General features: G+C 41.6%; 2 protein-coding genes across 3 annotated transcripts; one reads left to right on the top strand and one right to left on the bottom strand.

Moving 5' to 3' along the window:
- Nucleotides 1-1,749: 1,749 nt before the first annotated feature.
- aspg (asparaginase homolog (S. cerevisiae)) lies at nucleotides 1,750-15,913 on the bottom strand. Of its 2 annotated transcripts, XM_034525557.1 has the most exons (16): nucleotides 15,424-15,913; nucleotides 13,826-13,952; nucleotides 11,335-11,446; nucleotides 11,003-11,128; nucleotides 10,841-10,924; nucleotides 9,880-10,006; nucleotides 9,684-9,796; nucleotides 8,186-8,371; nucleotides 7,914-8,027; nucleotides 7,668-7,787; nucleotides 7,019-7,114; nucleotides 5,906-6,069; nucleotides 4,590-4,676; nucleotides 3,995-4,094; nucleotides 3,851-3,916; nucleotides 1,750-2,716 (listed from the first exon to the last, which is right to left on the bottom strand). In XM_034525557.1, exons 1-16 carry the CDS (start codon nucleotides 15,671-15,673, stop codon nucleotides 2,675-2,677), a joined length of 1,914 nt encoding a protein of 637 aa, XP_034381448.1. In that variant the 5' UTR covers nucleotides 15,674-15,913; the 3' UTR covers nucleotides 1,750-2,674. The 2 variants fall into 2 exon arrangements, with proteins under 2 accessions (XP_034381448.1, XP_034381449.1); XM_034525558.1 differs by lacking the exon at nucleotides 3,851-3,916 and having other exon boundaries at nucleotides 1,781-2,716; nucleotides 15,424-15,904.
- Nucleotides 15,914-19,724: 3,811 nt separating this feature from the next.
- On the top strand, nucleotides 19,725-20,924 carry arf6b (ADP-ribosylation factor 6b). The gene has a single exon (XM_034525182.1). It carries the CDS (start codon nucleotides 19,853-19,855, stop codon nucleotides 20,378-20,380), a length of 528 nt encoding a protein of 175 aa, XP_034381073.1. The 5' UTR covers nucleotides 19,725-19,852; the 3' UTR covers nucleotides 20,381-20,924.
- Nucleotides 20,925-22,159: the final 1,235 nt, after the last annotated feature.

The raw sequence follows: 22,159 nt of genomic DNA, 5'->3' as shown, positions 1-22,159 counted from the left end.
AAGAGAGTCCAGCTTTAGACTAATAAGTAATTTAAAGTAATTTCAGTTTAAAAGAGAACAAAAGTCCAGAAACTTGTACTGCGAAATGTAAAGATAAAGTGTTCATTTATGGGGTTAAAAGTACAAGTAGTTAAAATTAGCACAACCGTAAACATCTACAGCAGTAAAATGGAACATACGCATACATGCAGCAGTCATAACAACCCAAACGCATTAATAAGGGGCCATTTTAGTGAGTACTTTACTTTACATTTGCTGATTATACTTACACACTTTTACTGAAGTAAGGTTTTCACAGTGTGGTATTCGTACTTTTACTTAGTAAATAATCTGAATACTACTTACACAACTGCCCATGTCTAAACATATACATTTGAAAAAAATGTGATGGAAAACGAGAGCAGATGATTGATTTTGCAGCAAGTTTCAGTACTTTGGACAGCGACCATCACCGCAGACTGTCTTTCCGTCAATCCACACGGACTCAACAGAGGCAAATTACTCTTTATTGGCTTGTTTTAATCAGTACCTCTGAATAGTGACAACAGTAAAGCAGCAAAAAGACGAGTGTAACTGCTGCAGCAGAGCTGTTAAAAATGTGCAAGTGTGCCAGCAGAATTAAATGACTGAAGCCTGAGGATTTGTACAGCCCCCACGGTTCCTGGATTGCAGTTGGCATTGTAACACAAGGGGGCACAATGGGAGTAGAAGACAGAGAGAGAAATCAACAGCAAGGAAACAGATGAAATCACACGGTTGTTCTAAAGTCGTTAAAAGTCGGGCCTTGAGAGATGTTTTCCTTCGTTAAAGATTGACTCAAAGGCAGCATTTTCCCGAGCTGGCAGCATTTGTCTGACTGGTCAAGTGGTCCTAAACATTTCACAATTTTCTCAAAGAACTGTTGAACTGTTGAGAACCACTTAATCAGAGGGACCACAGGCTTCTTCAGGGAAAAGTCTTTCCTTCAAACTGTTGATTCCACTAGTGAACGAAAAACAAAACAGCTGGAATTAGTTTCCTGAAATAATCGTCTGGTAGCAAAGGCGTTAAGAGTTAAGACCCTTCGTGTTACAGAAGAAATCTACTGACACAAGCAGCAAACTACAAGCTCTCTGTAAGGGTGCTTACCCGGAGAAGGTGAACTCTGTCCTCGCAGTGGTGTTTCCTTGGTGTCATCCCAGCCGACTGAGTGACTGCAGAGTTAACAGCCTTTTATATACTGTTTTGGGGCTAGGTTCATACAAGCCTCTCATTCAGGCAGGAATGAAGCCCATGCTGGTCCAACCGGCTGAGCTGGGTTCCACCAGCAAGGAGCTCGACGGGCAGCCGCCCTCAAGACAGAGATAGCAAATACCAGCTAATGCAGGCTGAGAAGTCACATGGATATATGTCATTTTTATATCATCTTTTTCTTCTAAGTTTGTCTAATTTCTGTCTGATTTATCTCACAATCAGACAGTAAAAACTCTCACAGAAAGCACCGTTTGGGTTTGATGTATTTCTCCTAAAGGCCTACTGCAATCACAATGAATCCAATTGTTATTCAGAACACATTTCTTGAGAGAACACAAAGGGACTCTGCGCAAGAGAAATGACCTTCAACAATTGGTTAGACGTGTGCTAATTCATATAGAAAACCATGTCGAATTGGAAATTGCTCAGGAGTCCTTAGCCAGGAGCAGTATATGCAGTTTCATGTGAGATTCAGTGTTCAGAGCAACTCAGAAGCAATCACAGGAGACAATGCTTTGAAAGAAAAGATTTATTTATGTTGCACCGAATGACTTTTTCTCTCACACCCCATTTTTTATAGAATTTGAAACGACAGGAACAATTTCAGGTCATTTAAATTAGTTTGCACTTCAAAGTCACATTAAGCACAGAATGGTCCCTTACATGTGCTAACATCACAGTGGAAAATACACGGACCACGATTGGTTCATTAACTTTTCAGACCAAACAAGAGAGATGTTTTAAAAGCCCAATAAGTTTACATCAAAACAAATGAAAACATAGACAGTCTTTATCTGGCTCACACAATAGTCTGAATTTCTCTTTTCTATTTCAAACTTGCTAATCAGTGCAAGAAACTGTCTGGAGAAGCCTGGAAGGTAACTACAGGTTTGTGTAGTTGCTGTTTGAGTAACTGTAAATGCTCGGATTCAGGGATATAGATGAATAGATATTTCATCATTTAACTGTAAAAAAATACCCATAAAAATAAAATCTGTACTCTGTAGTTTCAGACATCATGAATATATTTCTACATTATTTTATAAAGTAAAGTGATTGTAGTCAAAAGTTCTGTTACTCTTTTAATACATATAACAAAATGTTTCAGCATTCTCCATGTTTAAACAGCTCAGGTGAAGTTCACCCTTAATCCCTGATTGGACATTCACATAAATATACTCCTATGTTGCAACCATACATCCACACGCATTAAGTGCTGCCCTTTTTGTTCACCTTGGACTCAAAGTAGTGCCAATACTGGGTTTGGAGGGAGAACTGTAAGCAGTGATGGCTTTAAGAAAGTAAAACAATCTAACATACAAAGTCACAGTAACTCTGTGAAAGGTAATAGTGCGGTGGACGGTGTGAAGAGGACGGCTTCGGGGGAAGGAAGTAGATGCTGGAGGAGGATGATGATTCCTGTTGGTTGAGATACGTCAGCTCACGATCCTGTCGGGGTGGCTGAAAACTCAATCACTCCGCTCTTCCACGGAGACAAAAAGAGGACAGGATTAACAGGAAGCATTGGGGAATGGAAAGATGTTGAAGTGCTCTTGTGACTAGTGTACACACACACACACACACACACACACACAAGGGTCAGCTAGTGTAAAGCAGGCTGCACAGGTTTAGCACTCACAAGTGTTGGTGGAAAGGTATTAAAAAGGTGATTCATATCCGATAGAGTTTTGATGAAAAACAAACAGTTCTGAGGTACGCTTAGCTTAAATCTCAAAGATCATGGTTACGTCTCGAAACCAGGGCCACAACTAACAATTATTTTAATTATCAATTAATCTGTTGATTGTTTTCTCGATTTAGAGACTTAAAGATTAACCGATTAAATGTCATAAAGTAGAGAAACAGACCAGTCATAAATTCCCAGAAATGTGTTACCATTTTCTTCAAGGAACTGAAACCAATGCTTGCTTTTAGAAAGGGGTCAACATTGTTTCCGTTTCATTTGTACTTAGACATTCATTTTTCAAATAATTAATTACCAATTTCTCTCACTCTTTCGTTGAATCTTTTGAAACCTCATTTAATACAATTTACTGTGTATCGTGTACGTGTTATTTAATAAACAATAAGCACAAGGGGCCCATGGGCACTCGGTGATTAGCACTGCCGCTAGCAAGAAAGCCCTCGTTTTTGGAACCCAGCAGGGGCAACTGAGTCTTTCTATGAGCAGCTTGATGTTCTCCCACTGGCTGCTCGAAATTGCCTGTGGGTGTGAATAGGTTTGTGTAGTATTAATGTGTGTTTTAGTCCTGTGACCTAACCAGGGGTGAAACCTGCCTCTGATACAAAGCATGCTGGGATACACAGGCCACAAGCCTGAGCAGAACAAGTGGTTTACCAAATGGACGGATGAATGGATTTCTAGCAGGCACACAGGCATGCTCAATATGGGAAATGCAAAAACTGGGAAAACACACATTCGCTACATTTACCTCATCATCATCCTCATATTCAACATACTCATTACATTCACCAAATACTGGCTGAAATTAAACAAAACAAAAATGTAATTGAGAGGCAATTAGAGACCAATGCACTCGCGTACATATCAAGTTAAAGCTGTTGACACAAATAGAAAGTGGAGAACTGTGGTTACCGTGGCTTTTTTGCTCATGAGTTGGACTAAAAATGCCACCACTTCCTTTTTTCCAACAGCATGGGCCTGTGACAGGTAAAGAATGAGAAGACACAGGCATAAGACAGGGTTTTCTTATGGACTTCAGATGTTCTGGGGACCCACCAGTTGAAGTGCTGTCTGTCCGTTATAGCCAGGTTTATTCAGATCAGCTCCAGCGAGTTTCCATATTTCTAGGCCCTCCAGGTCACCGCTGGCTGCCAGGCTGGCACACAACAGGTACACAGCAGTTATTACAACACAGGCCTCCGTCTCCCAAAATCAATATTATCAACAATCAAATAACCATTGGGTGAAGGACAAATTGAGGTGTAAAGAGACTTTTCTGAAACTGCACAACAAGGGAAGAAATTGATAAAGTTGAACCTCATGACTTAGATAGTTTTTTTTGTATCTTAATAACAATGCAATCTTACAAAAGGCGTGTTTCTGAAACTGTAAATTATCTAGACAAAACCTGTCGGGTGTCTCAGCTAGATGAATAACAGGGGCAAGCCAGTGTGTCGTACACATGCCGACAGAGCAGATAGGAAGCTATGCTGCCGGGGAACATTCCTACAGTTTGTGCAACAGTGGGGCAACTGGTTAAACCGGAGTCAACTATGTAGGATGGGTCACAGTAATGATGGCTAGGCAACTGGGACATTTGTGACTTTATGTGTGTGCAATTGTTCGAAGATGTGCTCTATGCGCGTCTCACCTGCACAGTTCAGTTCCTGCTTCATCCAACTCGTCTCTGGAGAAGTGAGCGCCAGTCTTTCTCAGCAGCTTCACGACCTCCTTGTGCCTAAGTTATTTAGAGAACATGCAATGAATGCACTAATTTATTTAACATAGAAATACTACAAGTATATCATTCATTTCACTTTTGACTGAGATTGTATGTTCTTTTCAAGCAGTTTGATTTAATGTCGTCTGACTTTCCTTGACAGTGTGTGTGGCAGTGACTGTGGTTTGACATGTAAGAACAAGTTCCTTATGCTCTGCACTCAACCACCCACACAGGAGTCACTTGTGGTGACAGGAAAACTTTCGATGAAACAAAAAGGCCTGAAAGGGTTCACCACTGGACAGCTCACTTTATAAATAACAGCAGAGCTTGCTATGTTATAAGGTCAGTTAGCCTAAAGTTGATGTTATGTAGAGCAGCGCACAGACAAGTAAACTATTAAAAGCATTTCGAGACTTCCTGTTGAGAAGCCAGTATCTCTCATCTGTGAAACTGGGAGCAGGTTGGTCGGACTGGTTCAGAGGACACTCCCCATATTTGTTATTTAACTCTTCTTTCTCTATGCTTTCTGCCACTCCTTATATGGCTATTGGGTTGAAGTGCACTGTGAAATGTCTGTGACATTCGAATAGAGTCAGACATGTGGACATCCTGACGGCTCAAACTCAAAGCTCCAGATCTTCATAACATTTCATGAAACATATTCAGGAAGGGCAAAGCAAGCAAGGTGTGTAGCATCGGAAGAGTAACGACAGGTGTCAGTGCTCCAATGCATCCCTCTACCATCACAAAAGGGAAACAAGCCCATACTTGAAGTGCCAACCGTTAAAATAGGACAACAGCTATTTGGCACAGCTTCAACACATACAACGTTTTCACCCCGAGGCTCCATCGCATTTAAACTGGAAACAAAAGAGTGGCATTTCTCTGGTAGACAAGTCAACGAATGACAAAAATTAAAAAAAGAACAGCTTTGGAAAAAATAAACACTGTCTAACAGTGAGATGACAATTAGCATATAATTATTGCCTGGCCTCTAAACTCCATTACGAGTTGCTCTCCTGGTCCCAACCCCCCTCTAACTGCCGCTGCTCCCTTCCTGTCATCCAAGCTAGATTCCCCACCTTGCAGCAGCTCATTTAATGGAGTCTCCTCTATAGCAGCTATTAACAACATACTCAATGCTACTAATGGCCAAAGGGGATGTTAAATGTTGCGTTTGCAACTTCTTAAAAGGACATTATTATTTTAACAGATAAAATCAGCCCTTTTTGTTCGAGTCTTACCTGAAGCGTACTGCGTTGCTGAGGGGTGTGTCCCCATAGCGATCTTTAGCATAGACTGTGGCTCCATGGCTCAGAAGGTACTCCACCAGTTTGAGGTGGCCCTCACAGGCAGCGATATGGAGGGGTGTGCGTCCATCGTAGTCACTCAGACACATGTTAGTGCCCTGCCAAAGACAAACATGCACAGTGTCTTTCACCTGGTGGCCGCGTGGTATTCTGTATTTTTTTTTTACCAAAGCCAACAATAAATTGATCCCTTTTATAAATATTATATGCAAGGCCAAAACTTTAGACTTAGAGTGTAACTATTAAACTATTAAAAACACATCAACAAAGCACACAGCTGCTCTGGGTGACATGGTCTCTGATTGCATTTAACATGGGAGCTGTAGTTTACAATGAATGAAACTGAGTGCTACAGACCGTGTTGGAATGTATTGAGATTTTATGTATGGGACGTGTTAACAATAAAAAATAAAATAAAAATTGCCAGCCTGGTCCTTTCATTAACAGTTCGGTAACCTTCTTTCTTACTGTTCAGCAGCACATGTAGAGGCAACAAACAAACAAATGTGGTGTAGGAGGATAAATAAAAAGGGAAATAAATAAATCCTCAACCACAAAGTTCACCCCAAGCAGGGACAATGTATTAAAAGATGTCTGTGAACGTAGCTCATTTACACTTGTAATTTGTCCAGAGACTGTAGGCTAATCCAAGAAGCGGCTGCATACAAGTCGAGCCCCACACAAACATGTACATGTGACCGCTGGGGCAACTCTAGGCCTGCCTTACCAGTCAAGTCTCATGTTTTGTTAGGCTCTGTGTTTTCCATACCCTTCATAGAGGATAGTGACCCTGGAAACTTGTTGGTGAACCATCAATGTGAAAGGTTTTACCTGGGTGCGTTGACCCTACAAAACAAACATTATCGAGATGAGGTGGTAAAATGCTGCTCGGCTGGTTTAAAAGTTGAGTGCTAAGCCGTGTGTCAGAAGGTAGATGCATTTGATTTTAATGTCAAAATGGAAAAAGTGCAAAAGGACATTTTCCCTGAAACAAACAATAATAAGTGTGAATGAAAGGATTTTACGTAGTTGAGCTTGTACGGTTACCATTTCCTTGAGGGCTTCCAAGGCCTCTATGTCTCCGATCTTAGCGGAAGCACATGCCAGTGGAGGAGCCAGGGCGTCGCGGATGGCTTCCAGCTCCTGTAGACACCACAGACTTCAATACAAAAACTGCTACTTTTCTGAATAGGTTGAAATGAATGAACTTGGCCTTTTTGGATTAGACTTTCAACACTGCACGCGCAAGTCTAATCATGTCTGGACGACTATGTGAGTTGAGTGCGTTTTCCTTATGTAAGGGAAAGAACTGGGGCCGTATGCACAAACATTCAGAAAATTCTCTCAGAGAGATTCTAACATAGCCCACTTTTCTTTTCTTTTTTTTTTTTTTTTTTTTTTTTTTATAAATCAAGCAGTTCATAATTTCTGTCATTTTGCATTTTTTTGTGTTGGGCGGGAGATATTTCCATTTCTAATGAGATCGAGCACACACATTAACCTTGCACCATCTAATCAGTAGCGTTTCATTAACTCGTCTACATTTCCCCGCTGCTAAAAAGAATCCATAAGCCTCTTAAAAGTCTTGAGCTCTCTTAAGGGCCACGATGCTTTGTAAATAACTTTATCCTTACCAGGATCTTGTCTTAACTTCTTAGTCAAACTATTTTGGTCTGTGTATTGGGGATGCCCTCACCTCCTTGCAGCTGATGCTCAAAGCCTTGGCAATGACCTGGATAAAACGGTTGTCGCTCAGACACAGTTTAGCTCCAGCTACGTCTGAAATCATCTCACCTCGCAGGTTCCGAGCCATCAACTGGACAGAGTGAGTCACACACACACACACACGTTTCACTTTTTCCTTATGATTATTATTGTAATCTACATGGTGATCCTCTTACGCTTTTTAAAAGCAATATTTCTATTGAAGGTAGAAACCAACCTTTTTCTTGGCATCAAAACTTATATCTTTCTTGGCCAATACATAGGACAGCTTTGACAAGGCCGCCTCTGGAGTCATGTCTCCACCAGCTATCAGCCCTGCATCCATCAACACCTGAGAAGTCATAGGTTTGTATTTAAAAAAAAAAAAAAATATATATATATATATATATATATATATATATGACATGATTGATTCGCTCAGCTTCATTTTGTACTTGGGAAAATCAACATTCACAACATTTTTATGGACTAGTAGGTGGCGTGACGTGCCTTGCCGGTGGCGTAAGATGCAGCCACGGTCCCCCTCAGACACTGGGTGCAGTTGATGATGATGACATCTGAGTCGGTGGCCTTCTTCAGCTCCTCCAACAGGTCAGGCCGGTTATCGGGGGCATTTCCACTGCCGTAAGTCTCCAGGACTACACCCTCCATGGGTGGCTGCAAGAAAGCCCTCATCTGGACACATATACACCAAGGATTTACATTACAAACTCCCAAGATTTATGGCCAACAGGACTGGCTTCTCAACTGTGTGTAATCAAACTGAGGAATTAGTATTCTGTGTTATTTTTCCTGCAGCCCCCTACACTACAATGCATGAGACCATTCACTCTCCTAAAAGCCCATCTGGTGCTGTCTATGCAACCAGTATCTCAGTCACTGGTTGGCTGGCACCAGGAGGCCCTATACCACATCATTAGCCATGGCATATGACTAGAATGGCAGATGACTGAAATGACAGGAAGGAGAGCAATTAATCTGAAGGTGTTAGCAAGCATGAAGTCACTTGGCAAGACCAAAGCAGTAACCATAAAATGTAAGAAGAAGGCGACATTAAATGTGCCAGGTTCGGTCGGTATTTTTCTGATGCGATAAGCAGTTTGACAAAAAAGTTTTGACGCAGATTACCAATGAAGTTCTCATATAGCAGAGACAGTGGGCACACTGGTGCATAATCAAAACAGTGCCCCATAAAAGGCAGTTAAAGGCTGTAAGAAAGTATTGATAGCCAAGCTGGGCAGTGTGAGCAGATTGACACAGTAAAGTCAGTCTCCCAGCAGCCTCTGCAGGGGGAGGTGCAGCTAAATGTTACAGTATCTACGCCAATCCCCCCTCTTTACAGGGTGATTGGTCATGGCCCATAACACCTTCTCATCTTTCTCCAGGCTGAGCTTTGATGGCAATTTACATGACCGGGAAGGTGACGGAAGATGGGTAATAGTGCAATTAAATTAAAGTTAACTCTATTTTATTGCAGTTAGACAAAACAGTAGTTTTGAACAGTCAGTTACCTTTGCAGAACATATCTTTAATTACATTTTAATACACGGTGAAGGAAAAAACTTGAAATGTGCACCGAGCTGTAACAATGATTAATGTACTTTTCATTTACCCATCATCATTTGACTAAATATATCATATTTATGTGAATTTGATTTAAATAATGAAAAGGCATCCTGTTATACACGTGAAATTAAGTTAATTTTAGTATCATGCAAATACTTATATTCAAAGCAAGTAATTAGTGATCTGTGATGTATTTATTGTGATGTACCACAAACAAACATTCAGTCAAGTCTGTGCAAAAAAGAAATTCATCAAACTATAAGCAGCTGAATAACAAAAAGAGAAAAACAAACCTATTGATTATTCTGGTGTGCGTCACATCAACCAAAGACCAAGGACACAAGTAACCTTTGGACATTAGAGGGCTGTGACGGGGGCAGAATAAGTGTCTCTGGTCTAGAGCAGGCGCTGAGCGACTTACAGTAGCAGCGGTGATTCCTGGGAACAGCCTGAGCAGGCCCACGTTCCTATTCAGCTCAGTGCTGACTTGAAACTTTGCCGTGGTGTTTGCCCGCCACACAGTATCCCAGTTGACTAAAGGACAAGATGGAGGAAAAAAAAGATTTTAAAGTGTTTATTTTCCACATGAAGACAGACCCATGACAGCACCGGCTTACTTGTAATGTCCACTTCAGCGACAGCCAGAGGAGCCAAGTTCGGCGAGGAGAATGCATTGAAACTCCCAGCATCCACCTTGGTCACACGGTTCCCTCTGTAGAGTTTGTTGTAGAAGTACAAGCAAACCTAAATAGAGACAAAGACACATTTACTTGCACAACATTTGCTCCTCTCCAAAGACACAACTCATTTTTAAGGCTGCAGGACTTAACATATGCATGAAAACCTGTGTGCACCGGTTTAAAAGGCGGATACAAAGACATTACAAAATGCTTGTCGCAGAAAACACATCAGTCTGTTTAAGTACAACCTGCAATGCAGCAAAATTTTATTGAACGGACACAATTTTTACTGCACTTCGGTTGTGGATGTGTGGTTTTGGCTCAGGAGGTAGAGCAGGCCGACCACCAATCAGAAGACTGGCAGTTTGATGTCGCCATGTCAACGTGTCCTGTGTGAGATACTGAAGCCTACATCGCTCCAGAAGGCTGTGCCATGTGTGTGGTTGAGCATTAGTTTAGATCCTGATGGGCAGGTTGCACCTCGCATGGCAGCCCAAAAATACATTTCCGTGTTCTTCCTGTTCTTGTATACGTTGTTCGGTATTGCGAAACACTGTCATTAGAGAGACGTCTCCCCGTCGTTTAGGAGCTTTTGTAATCTTTTGCATTCCAATAGTGACATCCGTCTCTGCAGATCAGACCGTACTCAACATATTAACAATAAAATAGGGTTGGAATATTACAAGATTTCTTATTTTCATTCAGCGGTGCAATTAAAATGTATTAAGAATTAATAAACCCCACATATCTAAGTCACTATTGTAAACCATCTAGTCTGTTTCTTTACACAGATTTCTTTTCACAATTCTTAATGTTTTATCTTTGAGGCTGCCAAATGTCTAATAATCTAATAACAGTGTAGTTGAGTAGCATTTAAGTCCCCTCTCCATTTGCTCACCTCGGGAATGACAAACTGGCCTGCGATCAGCAGCGCCCCCAACAGGTTGTCTCTGCCATCATTCCTCATCTCGTAGATCGGCACCTGAAGAAAGAATGGGTCTCAGAGAATATTTTAAATGCCGCAGATTCGTCCCGTTTTGTGGACAGCAGCAGCTCTTACCTGTGATCCGGTGAGAATGATTGGTTTGCCCAAATGTTCACACATAAAGGACAGGGCAGAGGCTGTGTAGGCCATTGTGTCTGTGCCATGAAGGATCACAAAACCATCGTAGCTTTCGTAGTTTTTCTGGAGAAAAATAAAAGACCACATATTGTGGATCATTTGAGATGGCAGCAAATTTCTACAATATTATATGCTGTATTTCATGAGCAATATGAATATTATAGGATTGATTGATGCTTCGCTTTTTAAAAAGCATAAATCATTCTGTGTTTAATTAGAAATGGAGGCAAGCAGAAACCTAACAATGAAATGGATCCAGCGGTGAGTACCTCAATGTCCTTTCCAATTCTACCCCAGTCATCTGTGGTCATATTTGAAGAGTCCAGCAAAGGGTTGTACTCTATAACAGTGTAGACTATCCTCTTATAGCCTTTACTCAGCCTGCAAGAAAGAGACGTTTATTTACGAGGTTCTGTCGTTATACACACACTAGTTCAAACAGCCCAGACAAAATCAGTGGTTTTAGTCTTTTAGCAAAAAAGTTCACTCCAAAACACATCAAGGACACGTGGTTAAACAAATAATTATTATCTTCACTGTGGGAAATGATTATTAGTCTTCATCATGCTTGTTAAACAGAGTTGGATTAGGTTCTGGTTCAAATTGAGAAGTGAGTTTAAGGAAGGATAGGGGAATGCTGAAAACCAAGCTGACTTTATGAAGCGAGTAGCCGGGCCTTCTGTCTCAGCAGCAGGGTGCCAGGTTTCAGACACATAGAGAGAATTTTAGAAGTGTAAAAGGGAGGGGCATGTTTGCATACTGGTAAAGAGAGCAGCCCTTTACCGTTTTGCCATTTCCCCTTTCCACAGTAAAGATGTAATGTGCTGTGGCGCTTCACCAATGTGTATGGTAAACACAGGCAAAGCTGAGGGACATTAGGTGGCTGACTCGGTATGTCTTGAGGGTTATTCGGTGAGCCATTTCAGGTTTGGGCGAAAGTACATGTTTCTTTTTATATTCCATCTTACAAGGGAAGAAGCCTTTCATGTATACATATTCATGCTGCCTCTGCGTGGATTTGAACTCCGGCGTCTCACGGCTCCACCTGCGACACTCTGTATTAAAGCAGCGTGACTGGCTGAAGAGCCATGGAAAGATTTTCTTTTTAATCTCCCTTTTAAAGAAACAGGGTGAGACACCCCCCACATCACCATAGGGCAGCCTTCTAACATAAATATAGGAGCTGAATGGACCAGCGGGGGGACGAGCCCCAGTTCACCCAACCAGGGGTCCTGCAGACACTCTTCTAATTAGCCTGTAGTCCACACACACGACCCTAGAACATATGTTGTTGATAATCTTGAAGCCAAAATTATTCATATATCTGGCAGAGTACCCTAAGGTGCAGAAAAGCTACACATTAGCATACCCCTGCTAGGATGCCTCCTCATAGCTTAAGAATAATGAATGTCTGTGTGTTTACATGCGCGAGTATGATTGGGGATTTAAGAAGTCGAAGAGCAGGGTTGGAGGGGGGGAGGGGGGGAACAGCCTTGTGGCGTTGCCTCTCAACATCACATGAATAAAGCTTTTCAATAAATCAATAAACTAATTTCCTTCTTCAACATAGACTGTAACTGCATACTCTCAACAGGATTAGACTTGCATATGAGCGCACTTCAGTTGATATGAACACTATGCCAACTCAAGGATGAGGAAATATTAAAAAGGTTAAACATGCTCTCGCCCAGAACATTAAGTTAGCGAATGTTTTTAATATTATTCAAAGTAAACATTTAAGACGTTTACCGAGCAGCTAATTAACAAACAGGAAACTCTGGTGTGGTTGCTGAAGGTGTGGGAGCAGTGTGAGGTTGAAGTCCTCTTATATTAATTCTTATAAGCCCTACAAGCGGACCCCAACAGTCGACCACTGCCTGATGTATGGATACCTTATCACCACCACACATCCTACTGCCGCTCAGTCGGTTTTAACACGGCCAGTCAACATGAAGGAGGTATGGAAATGAGTGAGTAAGGGTATGTTTCTGGTAGAGCACCCCCGCTATCACTGACATTTAAGACTATTAAGAGTTTGTTGATCGCTGGGGGGCAGCTCTGTCACAAGGGGCTCCACAGCACATGCACCAGAGATCAATACAACATGGATTAAACAAACAGCAATAGAGTAGATATGCATTGCTTTTCCTTGTGTGACGACAGCAGCTTTTTACAAACAATCCCTCCATGAAAGATCAGGTTTCCTCAGCTGGGATACTCGTCTGCCACACTTTAAAGCAGCTGGCTTGTTGGTGACAGAGTTGATATTAGCAAGGGAAGAGAGTAGGAGACACAAAAGTACTTCAGGCAATACACAGCTCCGTGCTCGCGTGTCCGTCCTGGTATTTAAGGCCACGTCGGCATGCGTTTCCTGTCAGGCAAGCACACCCAAAACTTTGGTCTCAAGAATGGGAGAGACATCCAACCACTCTCAAACACACACACACACACAATGCTACCAGTACTACAGCACCCATGAAATAGATGGTCAGAATGGGGCGTTGGCTTCCTGTCAAAGCAACAAAAGCAGTTCAGAGTCATTAAAACTATTGACGACAGGGATTCGTTTCCATTCAGTCTCTAGTCTTCAAATACCGTAAGAACTATATATATATATATATATATATATATATATATATATATATATATATTTATATATTGAGTAGCTGATATTACACATAAAACCAGAACATGAATCCTGTGTGAAGAGCAGAATACAGACTATTGTAATGGTTCTGAATAAAGACTGGGTTCACTTACGGCAGGACCAGACTGTTCTCCGATCCATAGTACTGATACAGGCCGGTCTGCTGGGCATACAACTCATCGTGGAGGATGGGCAACTTGCGCAGGCCCTTCACAAAAGCATTGGCTTTTGGGGCAAGCACTGTGGGTTACAGAAATATGAAAAAATGGTTTTAATATTAATTTTAATATTTCATAGCTTGCTCTCTGTGGGATTATTGTGAATCAGTAACAGTTTAGGAGAATAGCAAGAGGGGCATTACGATCAGCTCAACACCAAACATCAGTCTCATACTGAACCCTAGTGGTAACTGGAAGATATTGTTGCAGGGGCCAAAAAAGAAATCCCTCCAAATTATGATTCTAACATCAAATTAGTTTTTGGGCCATTGAACAGTCAAATAGTTCAAATCTATAAAATAAAAGTGAAGAACAGTGAACACAGCGGACAGCAACATGAGCAAAAGACGACTTGACAAGAGTCAGTAAAGAGAAAATTACCCAGCAAACATAACCTCAGATCTGGGGTTTCAATGTGGGAGGTGGGCCTCCCCAGGGTGGCTCCAAACTGTTTCAGGGGAGACTCAGTGAACGGAAAACAGGTTGCATTACTTATTATTACATCAGTTTATAAAATAAGGTCATGTGTGTGGTTTGGTTAAAGAGATACAGTAATTTTGGAGAATTGTATTAATTTTTTTCCAGTCTTTTTCCCAGCTTTGTCAGAGGGGAGGTCCACAGTCTCTGACTTTGAAACCCCATGTCTTAGTAAATATATATCAGTGGTCCGAAGTAAACTCAACTTATTTTTCATTACCTGGGACATGATCTTAATTAGTCATTTCCAAATGTCAAGATAAGCAGCTGTCAATATAATTCACTAATAAACTAGCAGATTGAATGGCCCTGTCTAGAAATGGGTGATCCTGGGGTCTTTAAACATTTTAGTTTTAGGGTTATGAACCTGCATGTCCACATTTACGCATTATCATAGAAAAGTGTGATTTATCTCCACGCCATTTCATTTTAAGATTAAGAGACAATCTTCCAATCACAATAAAATGTTATCATAGCATTGTCAAATCAACAAACACCTTTACGAGGTGATTAAAAACGACAGAGTCAATGGCCACGAATGTGCAAGAAGTGAAACACTGATGGATGAAGACGTCTTGTTCTAGTTAACTTCTGATCGGACCTTTGGATGTGAGGCTACTCGCAGCAGCCTCACTACCAGATGTTGCGCAATCCCTTATGCCAACATCGAGTTATTCATTGAGAGAATGTGTGAACATCCATCAACAGGGGCCGCGTGTGCAGCCGCAGGTTGTTTCGCATGACCTCCAGAGGAGATTGACAACGTTACATTTGGATACAGGAGTCAAGTAGGACAGTTAGCTCACGTGTGACCCAACGTGGGTTTCAATCCGCATAAATTGACTATTTTGGGACGCACACGCATGTCTTTGTCACGCAGGGCCTAACTCCGTGTCTCATGAGAACATGCACCGGGGGCTGCTACCAGCAAGCTATCCGCCGTGCTAACGAGCTGCTGTCGCCGCTGCAGGGCACAGGACAGACACACAATACGTTACGTTCACTTCGCCATGTACCCTTGTTGTGAAGTGTCATCCCGATGGTCCCTCCGGTGTTTAGAACCAGCACGCGCGCCTCGGCGGCGGAGGGTGAAGTCGCCGACTCGTCGCACTCCAACGAGTTGCAGCTCGACAACTTTCTCCTTCGACATGAATGCCGAAGACTATTTCTCGGAGAGAAAACATCGGTCACTTCTGTCAGATTCAGCGTCGGCTGTGACAAAGCCCGCGCGAGGGATGTCATGTTGTTCAGGCTGGAGTCCGCCATGACCAGTGAGCCCAGTGCTGTCGCTTTAAACACGCGTGCTGCGTGTCGTATGCCAACAAAAGCGGTTCTTCGGGAGCTGCCGGACGGCGCCCGTTCTCTGGGTCTAGTAGAGCAGATCCCGCCCGTTCTCGTGCGATTAAACAGTGAGCGTTTTTTTATTATATTGAAATGTAGCCCGCAGTACTTGGCTCTTCCTCGTACCTGACCCCTCTCTCCAGTGTTGACCTTGACACGTTGATGGACAGTGTCCACTCTGACGTCAGGGATGTGGGTGCAGCCTCAAGGGCATCAAACTTGCTGGACAGTGTCAGCAAACCTTCTCCACACTACTATTTATGGTTCAGCATTGCAATAAAACTGCCGAATATATTCTCAAAAATGGTTTTGAAGCATATTTAATACTCAAGAGTTATGTAAGTGTGAATGCAGCAGCTACAATACTTAATCTTGCTTTATCAGGGGTGTAACTAAACAGTGCAGACAGTGCGGGGCCTCTGGGGGCTGAGGTCAGGGTAGAGGTACATGATTACCCAGTGACTCCCAGAATGCCTGATGAAGTGCCAAAAGTAAACACATGACACACACAAACCTAACATAAAATGCTGGGTTATTTATCACCATGACCCATTTGGTGTGTGTTCCTTGTATCATTGACGGGCCCTCGCAAGGGAATCAGACTTCCATATTTGCAACATGCCTGTGTTTAAAGGAGCAGCGTGGAAGATATTGTGGCATCTATTGGTGAGGTTGCAGATTGCATCCAACTGAATAACCCTCTGCGCACCTGCCCTCCGGTTCCAAGCTTGTCAAAGAACTATAGTGGACTTCAGGTCAGGTAAAAGTGCAAATGTTTGTCCATCCTGGGCCACTGTATGTATGTAACATGGCGGATAACCGTGTAGATGACCCGGTCTCTATGTAGTCTCATAAGGAAAACTCCTTGACTTAGTTTCAGGTCATTATACACTATTGCAGACATATATTACAGCCCACTTCTGCCAATAATTCCCCTAATGCCTACACATTAAGAACATAATTATAAGAAAAATAGGAACCGTTTGCTATATGTTCCATTGAAGAAGCAAACACATCTCTGTCCAGTATACAGGTTTTCCTTTTTTTTGTTTTTGTAAAATAGACTGTAGCAACAACAACATGAATGCTTACTCTTCAGAAACTATGAAAACACATTCATATTTTCCTTGATATTTTTTGTTATATACATTTATGCAATCTTGATTGGTAATATGTAGGCTTTATTCATATTGTTCAATGTCAAGTCTTTATTTGATCATATGACAAACAACACAATGGTGTGTGTATGCGTGTGTGTGCTTGTGTTTGTGTGAGTGTGTGTTAGCTTGCACTAGGGCCCATCAAAACTTCCTTAAGCCACTGCTTTACAATAATTAGCCTATTTATGTTCAGTGGCTAAAGTAACTCAGTACATACTCAAATACTTAAGTATAATTTCAATTTGTGCTTGACTTAAGTATTTATATTATACTTCATGCTCACATTTCAGACATAAATCTTGTACGTTTTTTACATGTGTGTATATTAAAGTGATCCCATTAATATCTAATAATTATAATCCTTATTAATTGGTACATTCATCATAATGACTAACAATTGTATGCTAATGTTGTTGTACTTCTACTTGTGTAACATTTTGAATGCAGAAATAGAGTATTCCTACACTGTGATAATAATACTTCAACTGCAGTAAAATACTGTATATTTTATATGTAAATGTTATTATCCATTTAACTTCAGTGTCTCCCAGTTCTCCACACCCTGACAGAAAATATGCAACAAATACCAAAATTTACCTACACAGTCCCGGCAGAATTTTTATTAAAAGATAAGATAATAGAGACTTTATTGTCATCCCTCTATCAGTACAATAGGTACAACATTGTGTTTATTTTGGGTCTCCAGTGCAAAACAAAAGAATGAATGAAGCAACATTCAATGGGAGTGAAGGAAACTGAAAATGGTTGTCCACCAACGTTCACCATCCAACCTGACGGAACTGAAGAGGATCTTCAAGGAAGAATGGCAGAGGATCCCCAAATGCAGGTGTGAAAAACGTGTTGCATCTTTACCAAGAAGACTCATGGCTGTACTAGCTCAAAGGGGTGCTTCTCAATACTGAGAAAAGGGTCTAAATACTTATGACCATGTGATATTTCAGTTTTTCTTTTTTAATAAATTTGCAACAATTTCTACATTTCTGTTTTTTCTGTCAAGATGGGGTGCTGATTAATGAGAAATAAAATGAACTTTTTGGATTTTAGCAAATGGCTGCAATGAAACAAAGAGTGAACAATTTAAAGGGGTCTGAATACTTTCCGTACCCACTGTATATGGTTAGGATTGGTTAAACAGATTGTAATATTTAAATGCTAAATACAGATGATCAAACATCCTCTGTGCCAGCCTGACTGACTCTTGTTTCTCTTTATCTCTGAATACTCATGTGCCTTCGTCTATCTGTTCAATGTCTATGCAAAAGCGACTCATTGAAATATACAGATTATCAAACATTTGACAGTTAATGACTATTTGTCATTTAGCAGTACACTTGATCAATAAAAACACCAGATGGACACTGTGGAGGAATGCTTTTTGGGTTTGTTTAATATAAGTTAAAAAAAACACCAGATTGACTACACAATCTTTTTGACAACCCTCTGTAGAGGGTTGTCAAAACAGACAATACAAAATGTTGTTCATCGGACTGAGACGTCATAACATGTAATTGCCACAAGGGGGTGGTGGTACCCTTTACATGCATACACATTCACTCTAATCAGATGACATTATATATTGAATTATTACCAACGCTATATTCAATATTATTATGTAGCGAAACAAAAATGTTTTCATATTTAATGTCTTTACTTCAAAGAAACCTAAAAGAAGGCCGTGACGTCGTTAGCGGGCAGCAGTTTGAAATCAATTAAAACGTCACATACTGATAACGGTTAACTAATAACTAAATACGTGGTGTTCACATCACTATAACGTTACATTTCATTTCATGTCAGTTTGGGTATGTCATAGTTGACGAGGGGAATCGTAGATTCCCTAGACAGCGTGAGCGGCGCGAGGCAGCAGCAACAGCCGGTGAACGAGCTGAATGAAGTCGACGGGAGGAAGTGGCGGTTGATGCAGCTCCACACCTTTCCGGTGTAGCAGCACTGCGACCAGCTCGACTTACAGGAGAAAGACGAGAGCTGGCTGTATTTATCGAGAAAGGAGGGGGAGATAGGAGGTAAAATGCTTATATTTCAACGTTGAACTCAGAAGGGTTGCGAGTCTAACCGTTTGTCATTGTCGCATATGTATTTGTATCCTGGTAGTATTAGTTTGCGACAGCTAAGAGCCGTTTTCTAGTTAGCCCTGGGTTAGCTTGCTAGGCAACAAGCTAGCTAACGGTAGCTCGCTAGCCCTCTTTAGCAGCCGTGAGCGATAGCCTGCTCATTTGGCATGTCTGACCCTCCTCCTAAATCTCTTTTTCAGGGGGATAAGAAGTGGAGTTGCATGAGTGGACACATGTGTTCCTGAGTCACCGAGGATTTATTTTCATAGACGCCGGCAGCAGGGTGAAGTTACCCGGCGCGACGCTTTATGGACTAGCCGCTGAAAGCTGCTTTTCTCCCCCGGTAGCGGTGAAGAGAACAAGGGCGCACCCGATGTGGAGGACCGGACACCAGAAGGAACTCACAAGTACCGCGGCCTCCTCGGGGCCTTATCTACACACGGCGTCTGCTCTCTGGACATTGTAATCGCCACGGCCTGTCTTTGTCACACAGCTTCATGTCGATTTGGGCAACAAAATGAACGTCCAGCAACAGCTGCTGCCAAGTTCTTAGTCTAACGTGCCATGTTGCGTGTAGGGCCTGCAAACAGGGTGATACTTTGAACATAAATGTCCCAGCACTTCACTGGACGCACAAACTTTCAAGCAAAAATCCATTAAGTACTGTGTGTTAGGTTTTAACGTGAGTGTGCATTTTTGACTTTATTTTCCCCCCACCCCATATGCTCTTCACTGAGTCATGTTTTCTGAAGTAAGCCCATAAACTGAAGCTGTAAAAAGTGAATAATCATCAGCACGGGTATCATACTTTGTTTATCGTTAGTCGAAGTATTTATGCACAATAGTTCAAAATGGGGAAAGTGCTGTCTAAAATATTCGGCAACAAGGAGATGAGAATATTAATGCTTGGACTTGATGCTGCAGGAAAGACAACAATCCTTTACAAACTGAAACTCGGACAGTCTGTCACCACAATCCCCACAGTCGGCTTCAATGTGGAGACAGTCACCTACAAAAATGTCAAGTTCAACGTCTGGGATGTTGGGGGGCAAGATAAGATTCGCCCTCTGTGGCGACACTACTACACGGGCACCCAAGGGTTAATTTTTGTGGTGGATTGCGCGGACAGGGATCGCATCGACGAGGCAAGGCAGGAACTCCACCGCATTATTAACGACCGGGAAATGAGGGATGCCATCATCTTGATATTCGCCAATAAGCAAGACCTTCCGGACGCCATGAAGCCACACGAAATCCAAGAGAAGCTCGGATTGACCCGCATCAGAGATAGGAATTGGTATGTTCAGCCCTCCTGTGCGACCACAGGTGATGGACTGTATGAGGGCTTGACATGGCTAACCTCGAATTACAAATCTTAATGATTGAGTGCTGACTGTTTTAGGTCAAAACTATAATAACGTTGCAAGTAACACATAACTTCTCAAAATGAATATGGTTAAGAGGAAGTTGATTATCTCCCATTTATTTTTAATACTACGTTCACCCCATGACTAATTTATCTTTAACTGGGTTTGCTGGCTTAAAGTTCGCTTGTACTCTGTAGCAGGCCTATATCACATTCATTATCTCGGGGTTTGCTTGATGAATATTGAATTAATTGGTCCTATGTTAAAGCCAGAGAGATCACCGCCTTTGCCTATTCTTTGCCCTGTTTGTATGATTTTCTAATGAAGCTGAAGCTTTTGTCTTCATTCTTGGACTAAAACCTTATTCAAGGTTCTTAAGTCCCTGTCGCATTGAACTTGAGTCTTCTTTTTTTTCTGATGTGAGATCTTTAATGTCACAGTATACTTGAAGGACTATGACATCTGTTTGAACACAGTATTGTGATGAAAAGGATTTCTTAATGGTATTGACAGCTGCGAGGGGAAAAAAAACAAAAATAAATGACGGTTGATCACATTTCATTGTCATCAGTCTTGACATCAGAGAAACCAAACTACGTGTTTTGATAGCCCTCCCAATCCCCCTCTGTGGGCGATATATTTTACTGATTGACCTTCCGTGTCATGTCTTGATACCTAATTGTGCTGAATATTCAACAAATAGGCCTCAAATAACTCTTAAACATGCTTGTTGGGATGCATTTTTTTATTTTGGGTAACACGTAGTAAGTTGACTCAATCTTTCCAAAGGAATGTTATTCAGCTCTGAGCTTTCTAAATCTGATACCACAGTTGATTAGTCTCAGTACTGGGACATTATATGATAGCCTATATCTGTAGCATGAGTACGAAAGTACAGTAACCCTACATCAGAGTCCATCTGTCGTGCAGTCGGAGGGAGCTGTTTACTGGTGAAATGTTGAAGACACCCTGTGGTGCAGCTCTTACTCTTATTATGACTGGGGGAACCATGTACAGAACAATGTCATTGTAATGTCTTATTAAAAAAGTGATTTTAAATCTGTTATGTCTGTTTTGTTTGTTCTTTCAAAGATAAAAGACGGTTAGTGTAATAGGCCTGCGAGTGATCAAATGCTTTATTCATTTAAGCTATTTGTAAGTAGTTCATTATATGAACAGCGGTTTAAAAAACTGGGAAAGTTTCACGAATGCTCATAGTTAAAAGTAAAAGTCTGTATTGTTAAAACTATCTGGGGTTTCACTGCTATTGGGCAGATTCTTCATAAAGGGTTTATGTCCAGGCCTCAGTTCCCTTGCCAGTTAATGGGGGGGGGGGGGGAGGGGGTACAAAACAGGAAGTCCAACTGCTGGTCTTTTTGGAGCAACAACAGAGCCACATGATAGTTTGCATCAGAGTTGGAGGGGCAGCAGAGATGTACAGCTGAATTGTGAATTATTTTTGAATGTTGCATGTTGGTTGCGAGGCATAGTTGAGTTGATGCTGAGCTGTCAGCTGTAACTTCCTGAGTTTGCTTTTGGTTGGGACTGGCATTAAAAAGCGAGTCCCAGTTGTTTTTATTCAGGGGATGATGTGTGTTAAATTTGACTAATGCAGAGCTGGTGTTGAGAAATGTAAATGGGATAACACTTGAGTGTTATCCCATTTAACAGATGCCAGTTGCTAATGAGACCATTTATTGCACCTTTTTAAACACGGGAGCCACTCACACTCTTTTCCACATAATCAGGAGCATAGTGTTTGTGTGTAATACATAATCTGTGTTTATATAA

The sequence above is a fragment of the Cyclopterus lumpus genome, chromosome 22, assembly GCF_009769545.1.
Source record: "Cyclopterus lumpus isolate fCycLum1 chromosome 22, fCycLum1.pri, whole genome shotgun sequence".
In the NCBI taxonomy this organism is placed as follows: Eukaryota; Metazoa; Chordata; class Actinopteri; order Perciformes; family Cyclopteridae; genus Cyclopterus; species Cyclopterus lumpus.
Note: the sequence above shows the minus strand (reverse complement) of the source record. Positions and strands in the feature narration are given on the sequence as shown.